The sequence below is a fragment of the Mustela erminea genome, chromosome 1 (genome assembly GCF_009829155.1).
Source record: "Mustela erminea isolate mMusErm1 chromosome 1, mMusErm1.Pri, whole genome shotgun sequence".
Classification (NCBI taxonomy): domain Eukaryota; kingdom Metazoa; phylum Chordata; class Mammalia; order Carnivora; family Mustelidae; genus Mustela; species Mustela erminea.
Window position 1 is genome coordinate 131,204,885 of NC_045614.1, and position 21,753 is coordinate 131,226,637.

The 21,753-nt window shown below is 34.4% G+C and overlaps 1 protein-coding gene across 1 annotated transcript in view; it reads left to right on the forward strand.

Moving 5' to 3' along the window:
- The window catches only part of SI (sucrase-isomaltase), a 95,416-nt gene extending 92,863 nt beyond the window's left edge, over positions 1-2,553 (forward strand). Inside the window, exon 47 of the mRNA XM_032361662.1 lies at positions 2,485-2,553. Coding sequence (XP_032217553.1) covers positions 2,485-2,553 — 69 coding nt within the window. The remainder of the gene's footprint in view (positions 1-2,484) is intronic.
- The last annotated feature ends 19,200 nt before the right edge of the window (positions 2,554-21,753 follow it).

Below are 21,753 nucleotides of genomic sequence, written 5' to 3' on the forward strand. Positions count from 1 at the left end.
TTACTATTTTGGCATCAAAATTCTTTTATTTCTTTAAGTTATATCAAGGTTGGAAAATTAGAGTTTTGTATACTTAATGTCCTTCCTTGGTAAAATAAAAGTTGATAACTCAGTGCCTCACCCCCATTTTTCTTCTTTTTAAAATTTCACTGGTTTCTAAAATTACAAAGTAAGGGAATCACTGATTTAAGCCAGTGGTCTCATGTGGCAGACCAAGAAACTGAGTCCTTCAAAGGGAAAGTTAATTCTCCAGGAATAGATAGTCAATGGTTATCTATCACAATTAGCAACCAGTGTATTTGAACTGCCCAATGTTCAATCAGATTAAAAAGGATAATTTGACATATATATTTTCTTGCTCCTTATTTAGTACTGCATTGGTAAAAATAAAGTTCGTAATTTTTACTATAAAAATAAACCAAAACACTAAGGTGAACAATGTCAAATAAGATATTTTAAACATATCAAGTATTATTTCAAGTTCATTTTAACCAGATGCTTGGTATAAAAACACATAATTTATGAAGAAAGTTCATTCCACATAATTTATAAAGAAAGTTCATTCCACTGCTTCCAAACACATTCACAAAGACTTTTAAGTATTAAGAAGGAATTTTTATGGGCACCTGGGTGGCTCAGTGGGTTAAGCCGCTGCCTTCGGCTCAGGTCATGATCTCAGGGTCCTGGGATCGAGTCCCGCATCGGGTTCTCTGCTCCGCGGGGAGCCTGCTTCCTCCTCTCTCTCTCTGCCTGCCTCTCTGCCTACTTGTGATCTCTCTGTGTCAAATGAATAAATAAAATCTTTAAAAAAAAAAAGAAGGAATTTTTACAATATTTTATTACCTCATTGATTCCAAAAATAGATATTATTTTTAACTACCAGCAATTGAGCAGTTCCTTCTAAATTCATTTAATAAAACAAATACTTATGAGTACCTAGGGATTCAAACCTTTATAGATACATGCTAAAAGTAGAGAGTGGTCAGTTTCTTTCTTTATTCTGTTGGCCTTCTCCATCAGTGTGGGAATTATATGCAAATCTTGATTTAATTACTTTATTAATGCAATTTTATTTTATTTTTTTAAGATTTTATTTATTTATTTGACAGACAGAGATCACAAGTAGGTAGAGAGGCAGGCAGAGAGAGAGAGAGAGAGAGGGAAGCAGGCTCCCCTGAGCAGAGAGATGTGGGCAGAGAGATGTGGGGCTCAATCCCAGGACCCTGGGATCATGACCTGAGCTGAAAGGTAGAGGCTTTAACCCACTGAGCCATCCAGGCACCCCATTTTATTTTATTTTTTGAAAAGATTGTATTTACTTATTTGATAGAGGCAGAGCATGAGCAGGGGGAGGGGGAGGAGGGAGAGGGACAAGAAGACTCCCCACTGAGCAGGGACCCTGATGGTCTCCTCAATCCCAGGACCCCAAGATCATGATCTGAGTGGAAGCCAGACACTTAGCTGACTGAGCCACCCAGGCCCCTCTCTATCAATACAATTTTAAAAACATTTTCCTGGCAACAGTTAGGTTTTGTTGCCTCTTGTACAGGTATTAAAAGCTATCTGATGTACTTGTTCCTTTTCACTTTTGATATATAAAAAAAACTAGGTGAGGTTTTGGTGTAAGATGGATCAGTTTCAAATTTGGCAAATATACATTTTAAAAAATTATTTAATTTTACCTTTTAAACTCTTCTACTATACAGTGTGGGAAATAAATCCTAGAATGTTGTTTTTTAGTGAAGAATATGTTTTATAAAGCCACTAGGAGAGTACCTGGTTTTCAGTAAGCAGTAAAGGAATGTGGATTGTCTTCCTCTTCTCTTGCATATTTGATGATTGAATCTAAATTTTCTGAGCTAAGACAGAAAAATCATGTGATGTGTTGGAGAAAAAGCAGTGGTAAGGTCTAATGAAATCATCATATCATAAAAATGTTACAGATGATTGGCTAGAGCTACTCAGTAACCTCCATAATTAGTCCCTACATAGTCTAATTGAGATTCTGTCCAGTGAAAGAAAGTAACACAACAGAACTGAAATAATTGTGCATCCTAAAGCATTTTGGGATTGACACAAAAGAAAGCATATTTCCAGTCTAATTTTTGTGTATAAATATGTCCTAATATTTGAGGGCTGGAAGCATAGAGATTTATGTAATAGAATTATAAATAATTCCATGTTTAAGAATAGGGAGAAAGAATACAACAATAGAAATCAAGATAATTAGTAAATAGTTTTAGTTTTTCACAGTCTTTTAACAACCACTCCACCTCTCTGGGATTTATTTTTATCTGTATTATGAGTGGGTTGGGTGAGATTATTACTGAAATAGTTGTGAACATTCTAAAATAAAAACTCATCAAAAAAAGAGAAACGAAACTTCTATTAGAGAAAATTTATACATGGAAATAGTCTTTGTTAAAAAAACAAAAAAAATCTTGCTCTGATTAAACAATAATTACCATTTTGCTTTCTTTTCAGATACTAAATATTAATCTCACAGTGAATGATGTTACTCTAGATCAACCAATACAAATCAGCTGGTCATGAAGATTATCATCAATTCCAGTTGTCAAAGGGATATTAACACCTGGATTTAAATTTCTCTGTACTTATAATTTTCCCTTTTTGTTGGTTTCTTATATTGTATAAAATATGAACTTCATAACATCTATCTAAACTTATTCCACAGTGTACAATAATACTAATACTAATTTTATTATGTTAATGTGTTCTGGATCTAATTTTTAACATATTTATTAGGATTTAAAGCATTCTAGTTACTTTGCTAAGTATCAGCCAAAACTGCAAACCAGTTACTAAATATATACATGTGTAACTAAGAGATAATTAAAACAGGTGTTTTTTTTAAATGAATCTTTTGTGTAATTGTATACAGTATTTTCTTCCAAGTTTAGTAAATTTAAGGCATATAGCAATACTTCTCATCAGATTTAATTACTTCTTAGTATGTACATTTAATTAAAAAAAACAGAAAATAAACCGCATATAAGTATAGAAAGTGTACATTTCTCTTTATTTTCCAAAAATAAATTGTCCTAGTTTAAATTGCTGTAACAAATTGTCATAGACTGAGTAGCCTAGGCAATAAACATTTATTTCTCATTGTTCTGGAGGCTTGGAAGCCCTGAACAAGGTGCCAGCAGATTTGGTGTCTCGTAAGGACCCTCTTTCTGGTTTTGCAGATGGCCATTTTCTCTTTGTATCTTCACATGGTAAAAGGCAGAAAGAAAAGACACAAGCTCCATGTTGTCTCTTCTTACAGGCACTTATCCTGTTTATGGGCGTTTCAGTCTCATGACCTAATTACCTCCCAAATGTGTCTTCTCTAAGAGCTATCATACAAAAGATTAGAGGTCCAGCCAAAGAATTTTGGAAGGACTCAAGCATTCAGTCCATAACAGAAATCCAAATTTCTTTTTTAGCATTGTTTTATGTACTGGAGAAAAAAAAAATTAGCTTTTATTCTATTTCCTTGGTTAAATAAACCATTCTAGCACATTCATGTAGGTTGGAAGGCTCTAAATCATGTTCTAAAATAGTATCCATTTTTTTTTAACTCTAAGTTTTCTTCGAATTTACTTAAATAATTTACTTAAGTAATATCTGTAACTTGATATAATTCTTTTCTAATTAAAATTTTTAAAAATATCATAATGGAATTCTTAGGACAACTCATAACTCAGAATACAAGGACTGGTGAAACAATAATAAATATAATGATGGTTATTATTTTAAAAAAGACAAGAAATAATAGGTGTTGATGAAGGTGTGGAGAAAAGAGAATGCTTGTGCTCTATTGCTGGGAATGTAAATTGGTGTAGTCACTATGGAAAACAATAAAGAGGTTCTTCAAAAAATTTTAAAATAAAACTACAATAAGACACAGCAATTCTATTTCTGCTTATCTTTTTTTAAAAGACTTTATTTATTTGAGAGAGAGAGAGAGAGAATGAGAGAGAGCATAAGAGAGGTCAGCTGGAGAAGCAGATTCCCTGCGGAGCAGGGAGCCTGATGTGGGACTCGATCCTGGGACTCCAGAATCATGACCTGAGCCTAAGGCAGTCGCTTAACCAACTGAGCCACCCAGGTGCCCCTCTGCTTATTTATCTTAAGAAAACAAAAATATTAACTCAAAAAAATATATATACTCCATGTTCATTGCAGCACTATTTACAATAGCCAGGATATGGAAACAATTTAAGTGTCAATTGATGGATGAATGGATAAAGAAATTGTGATATATACACACCAAGGAATACTAGTCAACAATGAAAAAACAATGAAATCTTATTTGCCATTTTTTGGCAACACGGTCAGACCTCAAGGACATTATACTAAATAAAATAAATCATACAGAGAAAGACAAATATCATATAATTTCTTGCATGTGGACCTTAAAAAAAGCCAAACACACAAAAAAATTCATAGATATAGTGAGCAGATTGATGGTTGCCAGAGGTGGGGGGACAACTGGGGGGATGGGAGAAATGGGAAAGGAGGGTCAAAAGGTTAAAAAAGAGAAAAATGTTAGAATACTGTTATTATGGAATATTTAAGACAATTCATAACTCAGGTTACAAAGACCAAGGAAAACAACCATAATGATAATAATGGCAATAATAATAATAACATCAAAAAAAAGTAAATTAAGTTTACTGGGAAGAAATAGAAATTGAGGAGAATTTACAAACAGAATATAAATTATAAAATCAGGTGCTGCCAAGGAATCCAGTCACAAAAGATGAGATTATAAATGAGCATAGCCATTTCTGAATGGCAATCATGTAGTATTCAGTAAAATTAAATTTGTGTATCCCTTTCAACTCAGAGTTCCAACCCTGAGATACTTTTACAGAGGTGCACAAAGTGGTACAAGGTATTTGCTGCTTGTTGTTGAAAAAAAAAAAATCATTGACTGCTGTCAGCTTGGAGTTGTTTGGAGCTCTAAAAAATAAGCCATTATGTTTTTCTACTGAAAATAAACGTTTTCACAGATACCCAACCACAGTGGAGCAAGATAAAAACAAGACTACTCCATAATCATTTTTGAGGATAAGAAACAATAAAAATACTCTCTAAATCACAAAAATACCCAACACCTGCTTCTCAGGACAAATAAGAGTTTTTTTTTTTTCTTTTTTTTAAATAAATTGCTGCTGTAATCCTGTTCCAATCCTTCTACCTCCTAGAAAAAAAAAAAATGCAGTAATATAAAAGGCATCTCTTTTGACTGTGGTTAACAAAGAAGTGGAGATAGTGTCTGTCCTAGTAGAGTTCTCAGTGACGATACTCTCTAGGGATCCTTAGTCACCTTGTAAGAAGAAATTTTGAATGCGTGATGAAACCAGTAAAAATATGTCAGCTTTAAATATAAAACTAGTTTGTGTAATGTAACTATTACTACAGCAATTGTTCTGAATGTCATATTTCATATACGAGGGTGTGAAGGCTTCCAGGTATACATTTTAAGAGTGAATGATAAGTTACTTGTAACTGTTCACATAAAAATGAGATGCCTACACTTATCTCTCCTAAACAACCTGAGGCCATCTATGCTTCTGTTCTGTACCACTGTTGTTTCATCTTACAATATCCTCCACAGACACTAACTTTCTCTTGTCTGGACAAGGAGGAACCGATTTACTGTGGGACACTTCAGGATATCAAAACAACTTTTCCCACAATAGTTTTCTACTGCTTTGTAACAAATTATCACAAATCTAGCCGTTTAAAGGAATTCAGTTTTATAATTTCATAGTTTCCAAGAGTCAGGAGGTGGGTTCTGGCTTAGTTGGCTCCTTTGCTCAGGTCTCACAAAGCTGAAATCAAGAGGTTGGCTGCATTATGTTCTCATCCTGAGACTAGACTGAGAAAGAATTACTTCCAGGCTCACTTGGGTTGTTGGCAAAATTCATTTTCTTCCACCAGCAGGACTGAGGACCTACTTTTTTTTTTTTTTTTTTGTGATTGCTGGCTACAGGCTACACTCAGCTTCAAGATATTACCCCTCACTTCCCACAGTTCCTTACTATGCCTGCATCCTTTACATTGCCACTTAACTTAGTGCAGCAAGGAAAGTCTCTGGAGAGAGTCTGCTAGCAAAGGTGGGGTCTGTGTGACATACCGTAATCAAGGAAATTATGTCTCATCCACTTGCCATAGTCCACTGATTAGAATAATTGACATGCCCTGTCCCTATCAAGGGTAGGAAATTACACAAAAGTGTGAACTCTAGAAAGTGATGTATGGAAGTCATCTGAAATTTTGCCTGCTACATTCCTAGATGTACCCGTGTGCCAAACAGAATGTTTTCAAGCTAAGACAAGTAAGAATCCACTATGGATTTAAAAACCATACACAGAAGACAGGTATGTCTATACCCAACAAACTATTATAAGCTTTATGATAATCAGTTAACAAGTATCTACTTAGTACTACTTATACATAAAGTTGTATAAGACCTCATGTTGGCATTTGGAACCAAATTTCAGGTGAAGACAGAAACTTAACATGGACTGACAATCAGTTCTTCACTGATTAGAAAGCCAGCACATATCATCAACACTTAAAAAAAAAAAAAAAAAAAAAAAAAAGAAATGTTCAAAATGAGTATCCTGCAATTAAAAACTGTTTCACTGTGCTGTGAAGTGTGTAAACCTGGTGATTCACAGACCTGTACCCCTGGGGCTAATAATACATTTTATGTTAATAAAAAAATAAAAAATTAAAACACCTGTTTCACAGAATATATCATATGTTCAAATTATGATTATTTATCTACTTAAAATAACTTTATTTGGTTAATGTTCTTGCTAGTGAGATAATATACAAAATACAGAGACTTATTAACGAATGATTAGAAATGCAGCCCCCAACAGAAAAGCCCCCCTGGCTTTTCTGCAAGGTCTTCTCCAGAAAGAGGATGATTTAGCAGGCTAAATCTTCTACCCTATCTTCATTTCATCCGTATTAGTTACAGTTTATGTGACTTATGCATTTGGCTACCTAAGGAACATAAAATTGTGAGCTAAACAGATGAGTTTATTTTTTAATCTATTTTTTTAAAACAGAAGAGTTTAAATTCAGCTTCCAACATTTAATGGTGTGACATATACTGGGTGGTATCTGCTGCATAATCTTGGCTATCTTTTTTGTTCTTAAGTAGTGACTAATGGTTGTGTTTCAAAACATACAAGTTATAAAGTAGAAACTATATGACATTCACTATTTTCCCTAGTGATTCACAAAATCAATGTTGTAAATCTGATTTAAGGGACTAAGAAGATTAATTTGGTGTTTACATAAAGGAGACTTACTTTGTAGTAATCTGAAATAAAATAACCAATATATTAAAAAGCCTTATATTTGATATTTCAAATCCTTTTCCAGTCTATTATCTCCCCTCTATTCTTGTTCAAGTTCCCATCGTTTCTAATCTGGAAACAATTTTTTAGATCTTCCTAAATATCTTTTCTTGCTTCTCCCCTTATCTCCTCCAATCTTTTCCAATTACCATACAATATAGTAAAAGTCTAAACTAAAAATATAATTTCATTTTCTTGATCACACTTCTCCAGTGATTCCCTTCAAATAAAATTCAAAACTCTTACTGTTATATGCAAGGTTCCAACTGAAAGTTTAAAAGAATGTAAAGATCTACTAAAGAACAGACAAAGCTTTGGGGTGCCTGGATGGCTCCGTGGATTAAGCCTCTGCCTTCAGCTCAGGTCATGATCTCAGGGTCCTTGGACTGGGCTCTCTGCTCAGCCAGGAGCCTGCTTCCCTCTCCCTCTGCCTGCCTTTCTGCCAACTTGTGATCTCTCTCTGTCAAATAAATACATAAAAAATATTAAAAAAACAGACAGAAATTAACTGTTTTGGAAAGAAATACCTTGTTTTTTATAAAGAAGTTTAATTTCAACTTAATCTCTCACACTCATGGTGTTTCTTCCTCCCTCACTACTTAGAATTCTGTTTCTTTGTGCCTTATTCTCTTAACAAATTCCTGTTATGTTATAGTTAAGCTTCACTGTCAAATTAATGGGCATGATTTTCTACTCCTTGAAGCAAAATTAATTCTCTCTTTCTTCATGTTCCCATAGCACTTCCTGTATTACATTAATTTGAAATTGAAATTGGCTCCACACTGGACATGGAGATGGCTTGGGATTCTCTTTCTCCTTCTCCCTCTGCACCTCCCCATTCCACTCAATATCTTTCTCAAAAAAAAAAAAAAATAATAATAATAATTTAAAAAATAATAAAATAAAAAATGGATAAAAGACTTCGGCAATGTTTCACCAAAGGGTGTATATGGATGGCAAAGAAGCACTTGTAAAGATGCCCAACATCATTAATCATTAGGGAAATGCAATTAAAACTAAATGAGATACTGTGACACAATTATTAGGATAACAAAATTTAAAACTGACAACATCAAATACAGACAAGAATGAAGAGCAACCACAACTCTTAAACATTGGTGCTGAGAAGGCAAAATGGTATAGATACTTTGGAAAGCAGCTTGGGGTTTTTTTAAAAGTTAAGTGTTCACCTATCATGTGACCCAGCAAACTCTTACTTATTTATCTAAACTAAATTAAGAGTTGTGTGCACAGGAAAGCCTATATGGAAATTTACAGTGACTTTATTCATAATTGCCAAAGTCTGGAAAACACCCAAATATACCTCTACTATATGATACATAAATCAATTATGTGTACGTTAAAAAAAAAAAAAAAAGAAAGAAAGAAATCAAGGGACGCCTGGGTGGCTCAGTTGGTTAAGCAGCTGCCTTCGGCTCAGGTCATGATCCCAGCGTCCTGGGATCGAGTCCCACATCGGGCTCCTTGCTCCGCAGGGAGCCTGCTTCTCCCTCTGCCTCTGCCTTCCACTCTGTCTGCCTGTGCTCGCTCTCACTCTCTCTCTCTGAGACAAATAAATAAATAAAATCTTTAAAAAAAAAAAAAAAGAAATCAATGACTAAGACTTATAAAATCATGGAAGAAACTCTAATGCATTATATTAAGTATAGGAACTCAAACGTATTCATATTATTTAAAATTAATTTATTTGAAATTCTGCTAAAGCAAAGCTGAGACAGAGGACAGACCAGAGCTGTCAGGGACATGAGGAGGGGGGAGAGTTGATTTCAAAGAGACACAGGGAATTAATTTGGGGCAATGAATTTGTTCTATATCCTTATTTTTGCGACAGTTACATGGAGGTATATATTTCTGAGAAGTTGCAAACTGCATACTTAAAAAGGTAGATTTTACTATAAAATTTAAAAACTCCATATACAAAAGTAAATATGTAATACAAACCCAAGTGTATGAAGATACAAAAGCAGGCAAACCAATCAATTAGTAATAGAAGCATGATAGTGCTAACCTTTGTAGGGACTGTGACCAGAAGGATATAAATGTGGTTTCTGGGTGCTGGTAATATTCTTTTGATTGGGCAAATTTTAGTTCCAAAGGTGACTTAATTTTGTGGAAATTATTTTAGTTCTACATTTAGCTTTATATCTGTCAATAGTTAACTTTAAAAATTGAAGGCCTTCACAGATGAGATAATTAGAAACATGCTTGATGGTTTTGATTTAGTTCCTATATTTTATTTCTTTTAAAATTATTTATTTATTTCTTTATTTAGAGATAGAGTGTGAGTAGAGGGAAGGGCAAAAGGAGAGGGTGAAGGAGAATCTCCAGCAGACTCCACAGTGAGCATGAAGACCTACATGGGGCTCAGTTCTCACAACCCTGAGATCATGACCTGAGCCAAAATTGATTTGGACGCCCAACTGACTGAGCCACCCAGAAGCCCCCCTGTATTTTATTTTTAAACAAGTCTCTGTCTCATATTAAAAAGGCTTGATCCATAAGTCTACATAACCAGAACTGTTATATCTAGGACAAGGATTATTTCCAAATATGTTGGTGTTTTCAGGTAATAGTCTTATGCTGGTCTCATTTATGATTCTTTGTCTTGATGATCTTATCCATTCTTTCAGTTTCAGTATTCTCTCAATGATATCAACTATCATATCTGTTATCTCCCACACATTTTTCTGCTCAGTCCAAAACTCAAATTTGAATCTGCCTTTGGGGCATATTTTTTAATGCACTTTTATATAGTAATATGGCTTGAAAATAAAAAGCACATAACTTGTGAAATATCTCTCTCAAATACCTGGCACTATTTACTCATTTCCCCTCCAAGCAGTGTATTAGCTTTTTTATAAACTATTCTGGATAGTTTATATATACATAGAAACACATTTGTTTATACACCCTTTTCCCACCTCCACCATCTTTTAAGTTACACAAGTGGTCAGACTGGTAGGTACTTTGCTCTTCTCAAACTCACACAATTAAAATTTGAACACATAACATAAAACAGAAAGATGTTTACAGGACGCAGAGCACATACATTCCCACATTTCTCCCCCAAAACACCCTTCCTAACTTTCTTTCATTGAATGGGTGACAATTCTTTTCTCAGATATTTGAAAACATTGATGCCATTTTTTGGTCTACAATGTCTTCCAACTCACCCCTCCAGCCTTGTCTGTTTTATTTTCCTTCTGTACTACAGTATTTGCCAGTCTTGTCCCTTCCTTTCTTTGCAATAACTGGCACCTAATGAAGATTCTCATCACCTCAAACTTTATATCATTAAAATATTTCTTTTGTAGTAGCTTTCAATCTCTCAACCCTATAACCTACCATGATCACCACCTCAGAAAAATTGTTCCCAAACTTAACTTTCATATCTATTCTGAAAGATTTTTTGCAAACCAAGGACAAACTAGGCATAGTAAGTTAAGGACTTTTTGAAGTCAAAATCCCTGTTTTGGCATTGGTATTACACAATGATAGTTGTACGATCATAGGCTATCTTAATAGTTAAAACTTTTACTTTGTATGAGATACTCATAAATCCAAATTTTTCTCCATTAATAATTAATAGGTATGTAATATCATCATCCTTATTTTATAAATGAGGAAAGCAAGGAACAGAAAGTTAAATAACTTGCCCAAGGTCATATAATAATAAGTATTGGAGATAAAATCCATCTGACTCTAGATACCACACTCTATACCAATACATTTTATAGCCTCGGTTAACCTTACCAATTCTCATTTTCCTCTTTTTACTCATGACTTGCATGTTCCAACTTCTCTCTATATTACTTGGTTTCAGTCCCAAAGGAAAACATGGTGTTGTCCATTGGTTTGTTCATCACCCCAACATCTCGTGATTAAAAAAAAAAAAAATAGTATCTCATGGTTTTATGAGCCTACATTGGGTGTGGCATGTGGTGCCCAGATATAGGTTGGAACATGAGTCATTTGAAGGCTTGATTGACTGGAAGTCCAAGATGACACCTTCACTTACCTGTGGTGTCTCATTGTTCTTCCTCAGGATGACTTATAATTCAGTTGCTTGGATTTCTTATGTGGAAGCTCAGAACTTCAAGAGACAGGAAGTGATACAATTAGTAAAAACAGTCACAGACCAGATTTAAGGAGATGAAGGAATACAGTTTTTCCATGGAGGGGTGACAAATTCCATGGAGGTGGTAATCTACCAGAATTGTGAGTTTTATATTCTTTCGTACAGCTTCTCCTTTCTGTTGTTTGCCTCATTGCTGGCATTGAAAATCTTCATTGCCTCTTAGTAGTCCTTTTACTGGGATTTTTATTTAGGAGAAATTATATAGGCATTATATATATTAAATAATATATATATAATTATTATATATATAATTATATATAATTTATATATGTATATTATCTTGCTTTTATATATATAAAAGCAAGATAATTTGTATTCTAATTATCTATTCGTAATCTTCCTAAGTAATTTGAAGTTGAAAACATGAGAATGATACACACACACAAAGTAAAAGAGACAACCATGTGGAAATTAAGTCTGAGCTGTGTAAATATTGTGCACATTTCTGTTTCCTCCTTCATACATAACATGAAATTAAGTCATATCTAATGTATTTTCCTCTGATTACTGGGACACTCAAATGGCTAGTCTTCATGTGACATAAATAGAAATAGCAGTTGGGAAACTGATAGATTAGGAAAAAGTAGATGGAATTTTTAATAAGTAAAAAATGAGACAATGTTTTTTGTTTGCTTGCATAGATTTCAGAAAGTCATGCTAGGTGAGAAAAAATCCAAGAATAAGGAGGGGCAAACTAATCTGTATCATACTGTCCGTGGGGAACATAATATGTTTAACTTAGTCTATGTGAAGTTTATGTTTTCACTTACAACAAAGATGTAAGAGCAGATGGACACTCTGCACTGACGACTTTCCCTCGGAGTTCTTTTGGTTCAACTAGGTAGGAAATATGGAGACTCGTGTTTTGAGCAGGTGACAAATTGCAGAGGAGATTGAGTTGCTTTTGTATTTGGGTCATTTCAGTTTTTTATAGATGTATGTTTCAAAATTAATATTATTAATTATTATAATTAATTATCTTATTCGATCACATACGTTCTGCTTTTCAATATACAACTCAGATTTCAGAGATTGATGTGATGAGCTAATCAATAAATAAATCCTCTTGTAATCTCTCTTGAGAGCACATTTATTATCTTATGGTTACTGAGTACTATGGTTTATAGCTACTTATTGATGGTTTCATTTTTATATGCTCCAAAATACATTTTCAGTTTTCTCTCAAAATTTTTCTCCTTACATTTTCTCCTAGTGATGTACTTTCTGTTCCAAGTCCTTAATTAAAGTTTGAACAATTTTTTGAAATGTGTTTTTTTTTTTTTTTTTTTTTTTTTTTTTTTCTTAAAGATTTTATTTATTTATTTGAGAGAGAGATCACAAGTAGGCAGAGAGGCAGGCAGAGAGAGAGAGAGGAGGAAGCAGGCTCCCTGCTGAGCAGAGAGCCCGATGCGGGACTCGATCCCAGAACCCTGAGATCATGACCTGAGCCGAAGGCAGCGGCTTAACCCACTGAGCCACCCAGGCGCCCCTGAAATGTGTTCTTTTATAAAATAATTTTCCTTCTGCTTCTTGTCTGATTTTATTGCTCCTTCTCACAGTCTTAGGTATTTCAATAATTCTGGAAATTCTCTAGCTGGATAGAGGTGTGTTCACTTTTAAACTCAGCATATTATGTACAAACTGAAATTATCAATCTTTCACTCAATTAATTATTCCCTTAGTCACTCAAGCTTTCACATTTTATTCCTGATTTATGTTCCTGCCAAATGCCTGGTTAACCTTTTCCTCCAATAATATATGTTATTCATGCTCTTTAACATCACTTTAGTAAATATTCTAAGGCTCTTTGATGTAGCTTTTTGTTCACTATGTGGTTGCATATTGGTTTACTTTTGATATGAATATTAACAGTATGTAGTGAAACACTTTACTTTAAAAAGGGGAGAAGGGTAGGAGAGATGCTGTGACTGGGTGATGGTCATTGGGGAGGGTATATGCTATGGTGAGTGCTGTGAATTGTGCAAGACTGATGAATCACAGACTTGTACCCCTAAAACAAATAATACATTATATGTTAACAAAAAATTAAATAATAGATAAATAAAAATGAGACTACAATAAAATAGGTTACGTGGAAAAGAACACACATATTCCTGTACTTTGGTCCCACTATCACTGTGATCTTTTTGCTTATTATCAGTAGGTATTTCATTTCTTATTAGTAAGTTTAAAAAATATAGGGCGCTTGGGTACTATTCATACTTGAAATGCATAAATATGATATAATACGCAAAAAAGTCACAATCATAATAGGTGATAGTTATTTGGAAAAATAATTTTCTTGAAATATAATGAGATTCAATAGCATTTAACTATTTCTACCCTTATATTCCCTCTGGTGTATTTAGTTAAAATGTGAAACTTATTATCAACATATAAAGTCATTGTAAGGCAAATCTTGAGAATGTGAAAATAAAATTGTGTCTAAAATCAATATGTGATACTGCAGAGCAAAAAATGTAAATTAATTCCTCAAAGGCTCACTGTTTTCTTTTTCCTGTCACAGATCTTTGCTTCACCTCCTAACACTTCTCTGAGTCTTGACACATTCTACCTTCACAGTCATCAGATGCCCAGATTTCCAACTTCTCCTCAATATTCCCTCAACACATTTTGTTGTCCCTGGTTGAAGCCTGGTTGATCCCTGATGATACCACTTCTCTGCTTGTCTGTTGTTCCAGCTTAAGGTCAGGTACTATCTGTGGCTTCACATCTATTTATTCAACTCCTTCTTTTTTTAGCAGCTCCTTGGACATCTCACACATATCAAATGCAAGTTTTTCGAAACTAACTTCATAAGTTTACACACTTCCCCAACTCCACTCTGCCAAACTAGCTCTTCATCTAATCCTTATTTCAGAATAAGACCCCAGCACTCATCCAGTAGTTCATGCCAATTTAAATTTGGGGGTCATCTTTGACAGTGGCTTCTCTTTTATATCTAAGCTCTAATGTGTCACCAAATCCTAATTCTAGGTCCCAAATCTTGACTCTGTCTCCTGCTTTTTTATCTCTCTTAACTACCATCATAGTATAAGCCATTGTCTATGCTCTTCTGAAACACCCTAATAACTCACTAACTATTCAGCCTTCTTCAATTTCCTCAATTCCTGTCCTCTATCTATTATCTTAGTAGAAGTCAAAGTGATTTTTTTTAAAGATTTTATTTATTTGACACAAAGATAGAGATATCAGAAGTAGGCAAAGAAGCAGGCAGAGTGAGAGGCGGAAGCAGGCTCCCTGCTGATCAGAGAGCCAGATGGCTGGCTCAGTCCCAGGACCCTGAGATCATGACCTGAGTGGGAGGCAGAGACTTTATCCTCTGAGCCACCCAGGCACACCCAAAGTGATTTTTAATAAAAACACAAATGCAGTTATATTACCACCATGCTATCATTATCACCACCTATCATTACCTTCCCTTTACTCTTAGGGTAGGAATAAAAACAACAGCCGAGAATCTTTCTGATTTGGTATCAGTTTAGTTCTCCACACTTACATGTGTCAAGCTCTCCTTCACTCTCCCTGCTCCAATTATACTCACCTTCTTTGTGTTCCTAGAAATTCCATGCTTCTTCCCTCTTGAGACATTTTAACATACTCTTCCCTTTGGACATAACTTGTTCTCCAGGTAATAGCACATCTAGCTTCCTCACATCCTTCAGGTCTTTGACAAGCAAGCATCAGACTCTCGGTGAGTTTGCACCATACCTCTGCACTCTGTATCCCTCTCCCATGGTTCATATTCAGCTCTTATTGCCATAAAACACACTATATATTTTATATATTATATGTATCCATGTATTACCTGGCTTCCCTTACCCCAGAATGAGAGCTCTTAGAGAGCATGGCTTTCTTATTTGCTCATTGCCTTATCCCTTACTCGTGGATGGTTGCCTGTCAGTGAGTAGGCATTCAATAAATGGTTTTGGAGGAATTAGCTGATCTTATTCAACTCCCTGACAACACTCAAAGTTTGTATTTTTACCTCTATTTTTACTTATTTATTTTTTTTTAAAGATTTTATTTTATTATTGATTTGACAGACAGAGATTACAAGTAGGCAGAGAGGCAGGCAGAAAGTGAGGAGGAAGCAGGCTCCCTGGTGAGCGGAGAGCCTGATGTGGTCCTCGATCCCAGGACACAGAGATCATGACTTGAGCCGAAGACAAAGACTTTAACCCATTGAGCCACCCAGGCGCCCCTTACCTCTATTTTTAAAATGAGGACATTGACTGACAAGGTCAGGCAGAAAAAAGGTGACAGAACAGGGATTAGAATCTCAGTTGTTCGGTTACTAAACATTCTGATATGATGATGCCCTCATATGTACTTGCATGAATCAGGAAAATAAAGTGTTTCTTCTAACAGACTGATTATTTTACATTGGCATTTCTGGGGCACTCCATTTCCCCGTTTCTATTTTAAATTATGTATCTTATAAGGAAACAGGAATCAGTATTATTTACCTTGACACTGATGGGTTTCTACATTTAACTAGTCACGTGTAAGGTAAAATTTAGTTGACCTGAGGAGCATTCTTACCCCTGAAACATCAAAATACAGGAAATATTTGCATTTGACACACTGAAAATATGGATGCTTGCTTTTACAGTGCAACACATGCTAATAGGTGTAAATTGGTTTAAAATGGGATTCAAAAATGTGTTTTATCTCTTCGAATATTGTTAACTTTTAAAATAGTCTTTTCTCTAACAGGAACAAAATTTTCCTTGCTAGAAATTATGTTATGAAATGAAAACTTTGGAAACTGCATGCTACATTTTATATTTATAATAGTGAAATCCCCACAAAACACTGCCACAGACAGTTACCATCATGAGATCTACCACAAAAAAAAGCATTATTTTTTGGAAAAAGTTGCTATATTTTCCCACATATAAAATCACAAAAATCAGAGAGTCTTCCAGTTAAAAATTGGATTATCAGAGTAGTCCCGATGTAATCATGAGGATCCTTGTAACTAGAAAAGGGAGGCAGAAAGGAGTGATTTGATAGGCCATTTTTGGCTTTGAAGATGGAAGAAGGGCTCAAAACAAGAAATACATTAAATTTTTGGAAGGCCAAAAAAGTAAGAAAAACCTTCTGCTGACATGTTGATTTTAGCTGGTAAGGCTCATTTGAGACCTCTGAGCTCCAGAAATTTAAAATAGTAAGTTTGTAACATTTTAATACTCTAAGTTTAAGTTTATAATATTTTGTTACAGCAGCTGCAAATAACTAATACACTAATGTTTAAGTTGACTCAGAACTGTTATTTTCATATACAGAACTTTCAAATCTATACACAATATTTTAGAGTAGAAATGTTAATAATGTAGATATTTAGAGTTAAATCTGTAACTTTGACTCAGGAAGATGTCTAATGGCTACAGGCAGAATTCTGCATGTACTTCCTGAAGGTGTCCATGCATTAGCCCTTAGCTGTCCTTAGTCCTTAGCTGGAATAATGACTTGTCTCCTAGATTCTTTGTCAAATACAAGCTCTTCTAATAGGAATTCTTTGATAAGAAAGTCTGGGAAATGTTTACAGGCCAAATGCCCCTGTGGTGAGAATTTATAAAGGCAGGCAGGAATTGAGTATCAATAGACATTATTGGGAATATTAGCTGTATGACTATGGGCAAATAATGTAATTATTTTCATCTGTAAAGAGGGGATAATAATAATATCTACTTTGTGTATTTGCATGGATTAAAGAAAATGATCTTTGGAAATAATTTCAAGGAAATCTGATACACAGAAGGAGATTAATATAGCTTAGCTGTTCTTGTTTTAATTTCAGAAGAAAATATTAAAATAGTAATGAATCCAAGAGTAAGATGGAAATGGATTTAAATTCTGATTATTGTATCACTCACTAGTTCTAGACATTTGCTAAATTATTTAATACCTAGCCTTTCTTTCTGTCAGCTATAAGATGTATACCCATTCACCTATGAAATAAAACATGGCTGGCACATTAAGTGATCAATATGGTGAAGCCAATGTTATCAATAACTATTATCACAAGTGATACAATTAAACTGAATACATATCATCTGATTAAACAAATCAACTTGTTTTGTCCATCAGTAAATGAAAGCTTAATAGAAATATAAAACAGGGCATATGATTACATTTTAAGTCTAGCTTTATCTTGAAAAGGGACATTAAAATAAATAATTAATGAAGAATGTTTTTCTCCATACTCCCATTTCAATAAAAAACTACTGCATATTTGAATTCAATTGACTTGAAACTTGGACTTTCTACTTTAATGCATGATAAAAGCATACTTTAAAGCAAATCATCTTTAGAATGCCTCTATAATATATAAAGATTTTAGAAAGAGTTTTTGTTATTTTTAATTGTCTGCTATTTAAGTAAATACACTACATCGCCATTTAAAAAAAAAATATTTATTTACTTGACAGACAGAGATCACAAGTAGGCAGAGAGACAGGCAGGAGAAGGAGGGAACAGACTTCCTGCTGAGCAGAGAGCCAGATGCAAGGCTTGATCCCAGGACCCTGGGATCATGACCTGAGCCAAAGGCAGAGGTTTAACCCACTGAGCCATCCACGTGCCTCTGCATTGCCATTTTAAAAATCAAAGCAGAAAATTAGAGAGAAAAATTTTAAGTTATCCAAAGCATACCACCCAAAAATGACTGTCATTTACATTTGATGACTACTTTTTTAGAAATCTCAGTATGTATATGTACATAGATACCCCAAATTGTTTTTTTATAGAATATTTAATTTTCAACGTTAGTATTGCAGCATAAAAGCTCCAGTAGCTTTTATATCCTTCTTTCTGTTCTTATTACACATTTTATAACTAGTACTATCTTAGAAAAATGTATAGTCTTCTAATTATAGGAATTACCACACCACAGTTTTATTTGAAATCATCATTTTAAACAATTCTGTTTAGATTGTCATTAGGAAGGTGTTAGAATAGAGAAGATTGTGTTTTTTTATTCTATAAAAAAAAAATCTTTTTTCCTTGAACTTTGATTTTACCTTCAAATGACCAGAAGACTAGTTTTCCTAGCACAATACAATGTGTGTGTGTGTGTGTGTGTGTATTTTCAGAGAGGGATTTTTATCTTTATTAAGAACCAAATATTTGTAAGGCCATACCAGGATTCAAATTTCCAAATTTTATATATACAGACTATCAAAGAAATCTTTAGGTAATACCTTTCAGCCTCACATAAAGATTAATGAGGGAGCAGACACGTGTAGAAGAGAAAAACCACATTGAATTTTTGATGCTGTATCATAAGCTAAACTCAATTCCTACATAAATGCCTCCCTTCCACATATAAGACTTCCAGCGTGTGTATGATTAAATTTGTTCTACTGCAAAGTTGCAAATTACCATGCCATAGACTTTTCCAGTCATTCATGAATTGTCCAAACCAAGAATGTAAATGAAAGTTTTTATGGCATTTCGTTACAGACATTTATATTTGGACTTCTGGCCTGATTTCAAGAAGTTGCTTTGAATTATTTAAAGAAAGTTATAACTCTGACTTTTCAGACTGCTTGAGAAAAATAAATTCAGTCTTTTGGTGACTTGATAAAAATCTTTCTCCTGACTTTGCAAGACTGTTGGGTAGGTTCTGGTGTTTGGATAGTTGGAAGGCAGCCTTTACTTGTGGCTACACATAATGATTTCTCTAAATCACCATGAGCGAAGTGACCAACTTTCTTCTTACTAGAGATCTCAAAAATGTTTATTTAAATTTTAGGAATATGAACCATCAGACAAATTTATTATTGTGCTTCAGAATAAACTCTGCTAGCTCCGGGATTAATAATATCTGGATGTTTTGAGTTTTTATAAATCGTTTTGACATAGTTGCTCTACATTTTGCTTTGCAGAAATGAGAATTTCAGTGGTGTAAAGAATTGCAGCACACAGATGTTCAATTGCCAGGAGCTGAGCATCAAAAGGAACAGCAGCAGTAGAGAAAAGCTGGCTCAGCAAATGCTTATGTAATTTTCTTGTGTGGCTTGGTAACTGGAAGATGGTGGTATCATCAACTAAAATATTGAGATGCTGAAGTAAGAAAACAGGGGGATTTTTTTTTCTTTTGTTGCACTATTTTATTTTTTATTTTTAATTTTATTTTGTTTTTTCAGTGTTCCAAGATTCATTGTTTAAGCACCACACCCAGTGCTCCATGCAATACGTGCCCTCCTTAATACCAACCACCATGCCCTCCTAGACCCCCACCCCCCTCCCTCCAAATCTCTCAGTTTGTTCCTCAGAATCGACAGTCTTTCATGGTTTATCTCCCCCTCCAACTAATACCAACCACCATGCCCTCCTAGACCCCCACCCCCCTCCCTCCAAATCTCTCAGTTTGTTCCTCAGAATCCACAATCTTTCATGGTTTATCTCCCCCTCCAACTTCCCTCACTTCTCTCCTTCACCCAATATCCTCTGTGTTATTCCTTATGCTCCAAAGGTAAGTGAAACCATATGATAATTGACTCTCTCTGCTTGACTTATTTAATTCCGCATAATCTTTTCCAGTCCCATCCATGTTGATACAAAAGTTGGGTATTCATCCTTTCTGATGGAGGCATAATACTCCACTGTATTTATGGACCATATCTTCTTTATCTATTCATCCATTGAAGGGCATCTTGGCTCTTTCCACAGGTTGGTGACTGTGGCTCTTACTTCTATGAACATTAGGGTACATATGGACCTTCTTTTCACTACATCTGTATTTTTGGGGTAAATACCCAGTAGTGCAATTGCAGAGTCACAGAGTAGCTCCATTTTTAATTTCTTAAGGAATCTTACATTGTTTTCCAAAGTGGCTGCGCCAACTTGCATTCCTACTAACAGTGTAAGAGCGTTCAACAGGGGGAAATTTCAGAACGTAGAGGAAGAGTTGCTGGGCAGAACAGTTAACAGGTATTTGGTAAAGTTAGCATTTTTTTTTTTTTTTCAATGTGCAAGGAATGAAAGAATCAGGTAGAAAGTGATCAAGCATCTTGCCCAAAGTCTTTCAGCTATAGGAAGTGAAGTTAAATATTTAAACTCACTTTTTTTTTTTTCTCAAAAGTCAGTATTTTACTCAGTATACTGGTTAAAATCATATGTGTAAATGAAATAATCACTGACGTGCATGTAATAAGGAAAGCAATGGGATAAAGATAGAATTCTGGAAAAGATGAACATTTAATAATTGGGAAAGGAAAAGAAACTTTTGAAGATCATTTAGGATTAGTCTGGTTGACATAAAAAACAGAGGCAGTGATCTCCTGAAGTCAAAGAGAGTAAACAAACCTGGTGGTAGGTATTATGGAGGGCATGTATTGCATGGAGCACTGGGTGTGGTACATAAACAATGACATCTGGAACATTGAAAAGAAATAAAATAAAATAAAAGCAAATAGTAAACACTCTCAAGCTGAAATGAGAAAAAGTCATCAGAGAGGTGTAGGAATCAAGAAAACAAAACATTTCAATGAACTTAAATAATGAATGGTATACTTAGTTAAAAAAAATAATAAAAAAGTGGTCTAAGAACTAAAAATGCAATCTAGTCCCAGTAGTATCATTAACTGCTCTGAGTCTAAGCATTTTCAAATCCCAAATGAGCAGCGTATAAATAAAACACTCTGGTCATCCTTATCAAATTTGTAATAACACAAGAAGAATTCAACACATCTCTTTAGAGAAAGTATAAATTTTATATTTAATTTTGTTAAGGAACAGGAGAACTATTAAAATATATGAGTTACTATCTTAACTTCAAGTTAGAGCTATTTTATAGCCAACCTCAGATTGTTAACTTCTTCTTTTACTTTGTGTAGTTAATTTATTTCAATAAAAATATACAATTTGTACTGTAATGCTAATTTACCCAATTAAAAAAAAAAGAGAGGAAAATTTAAAGAAATTCTGATGAAGAAAAAGGAAAAATAATTAAAATTTCCAGAGACATACTCCATTTTTCTTTTCTTTCTTTCTTTTTTTTTGACAGATAAAGATCACAAGTAGGCAGAGAGAGAGGAGGAAGCAGGCTCCCTGCTGAGCAGAGGGCCTGATGTAGGGCTCCATCCCAGGATCCTGGGATCATGACCTGAGCCTAAGGCAGAGGCTTTAACCCACTGAGCCACACAGGCACCCCCATTTTTCTTTTTGTTG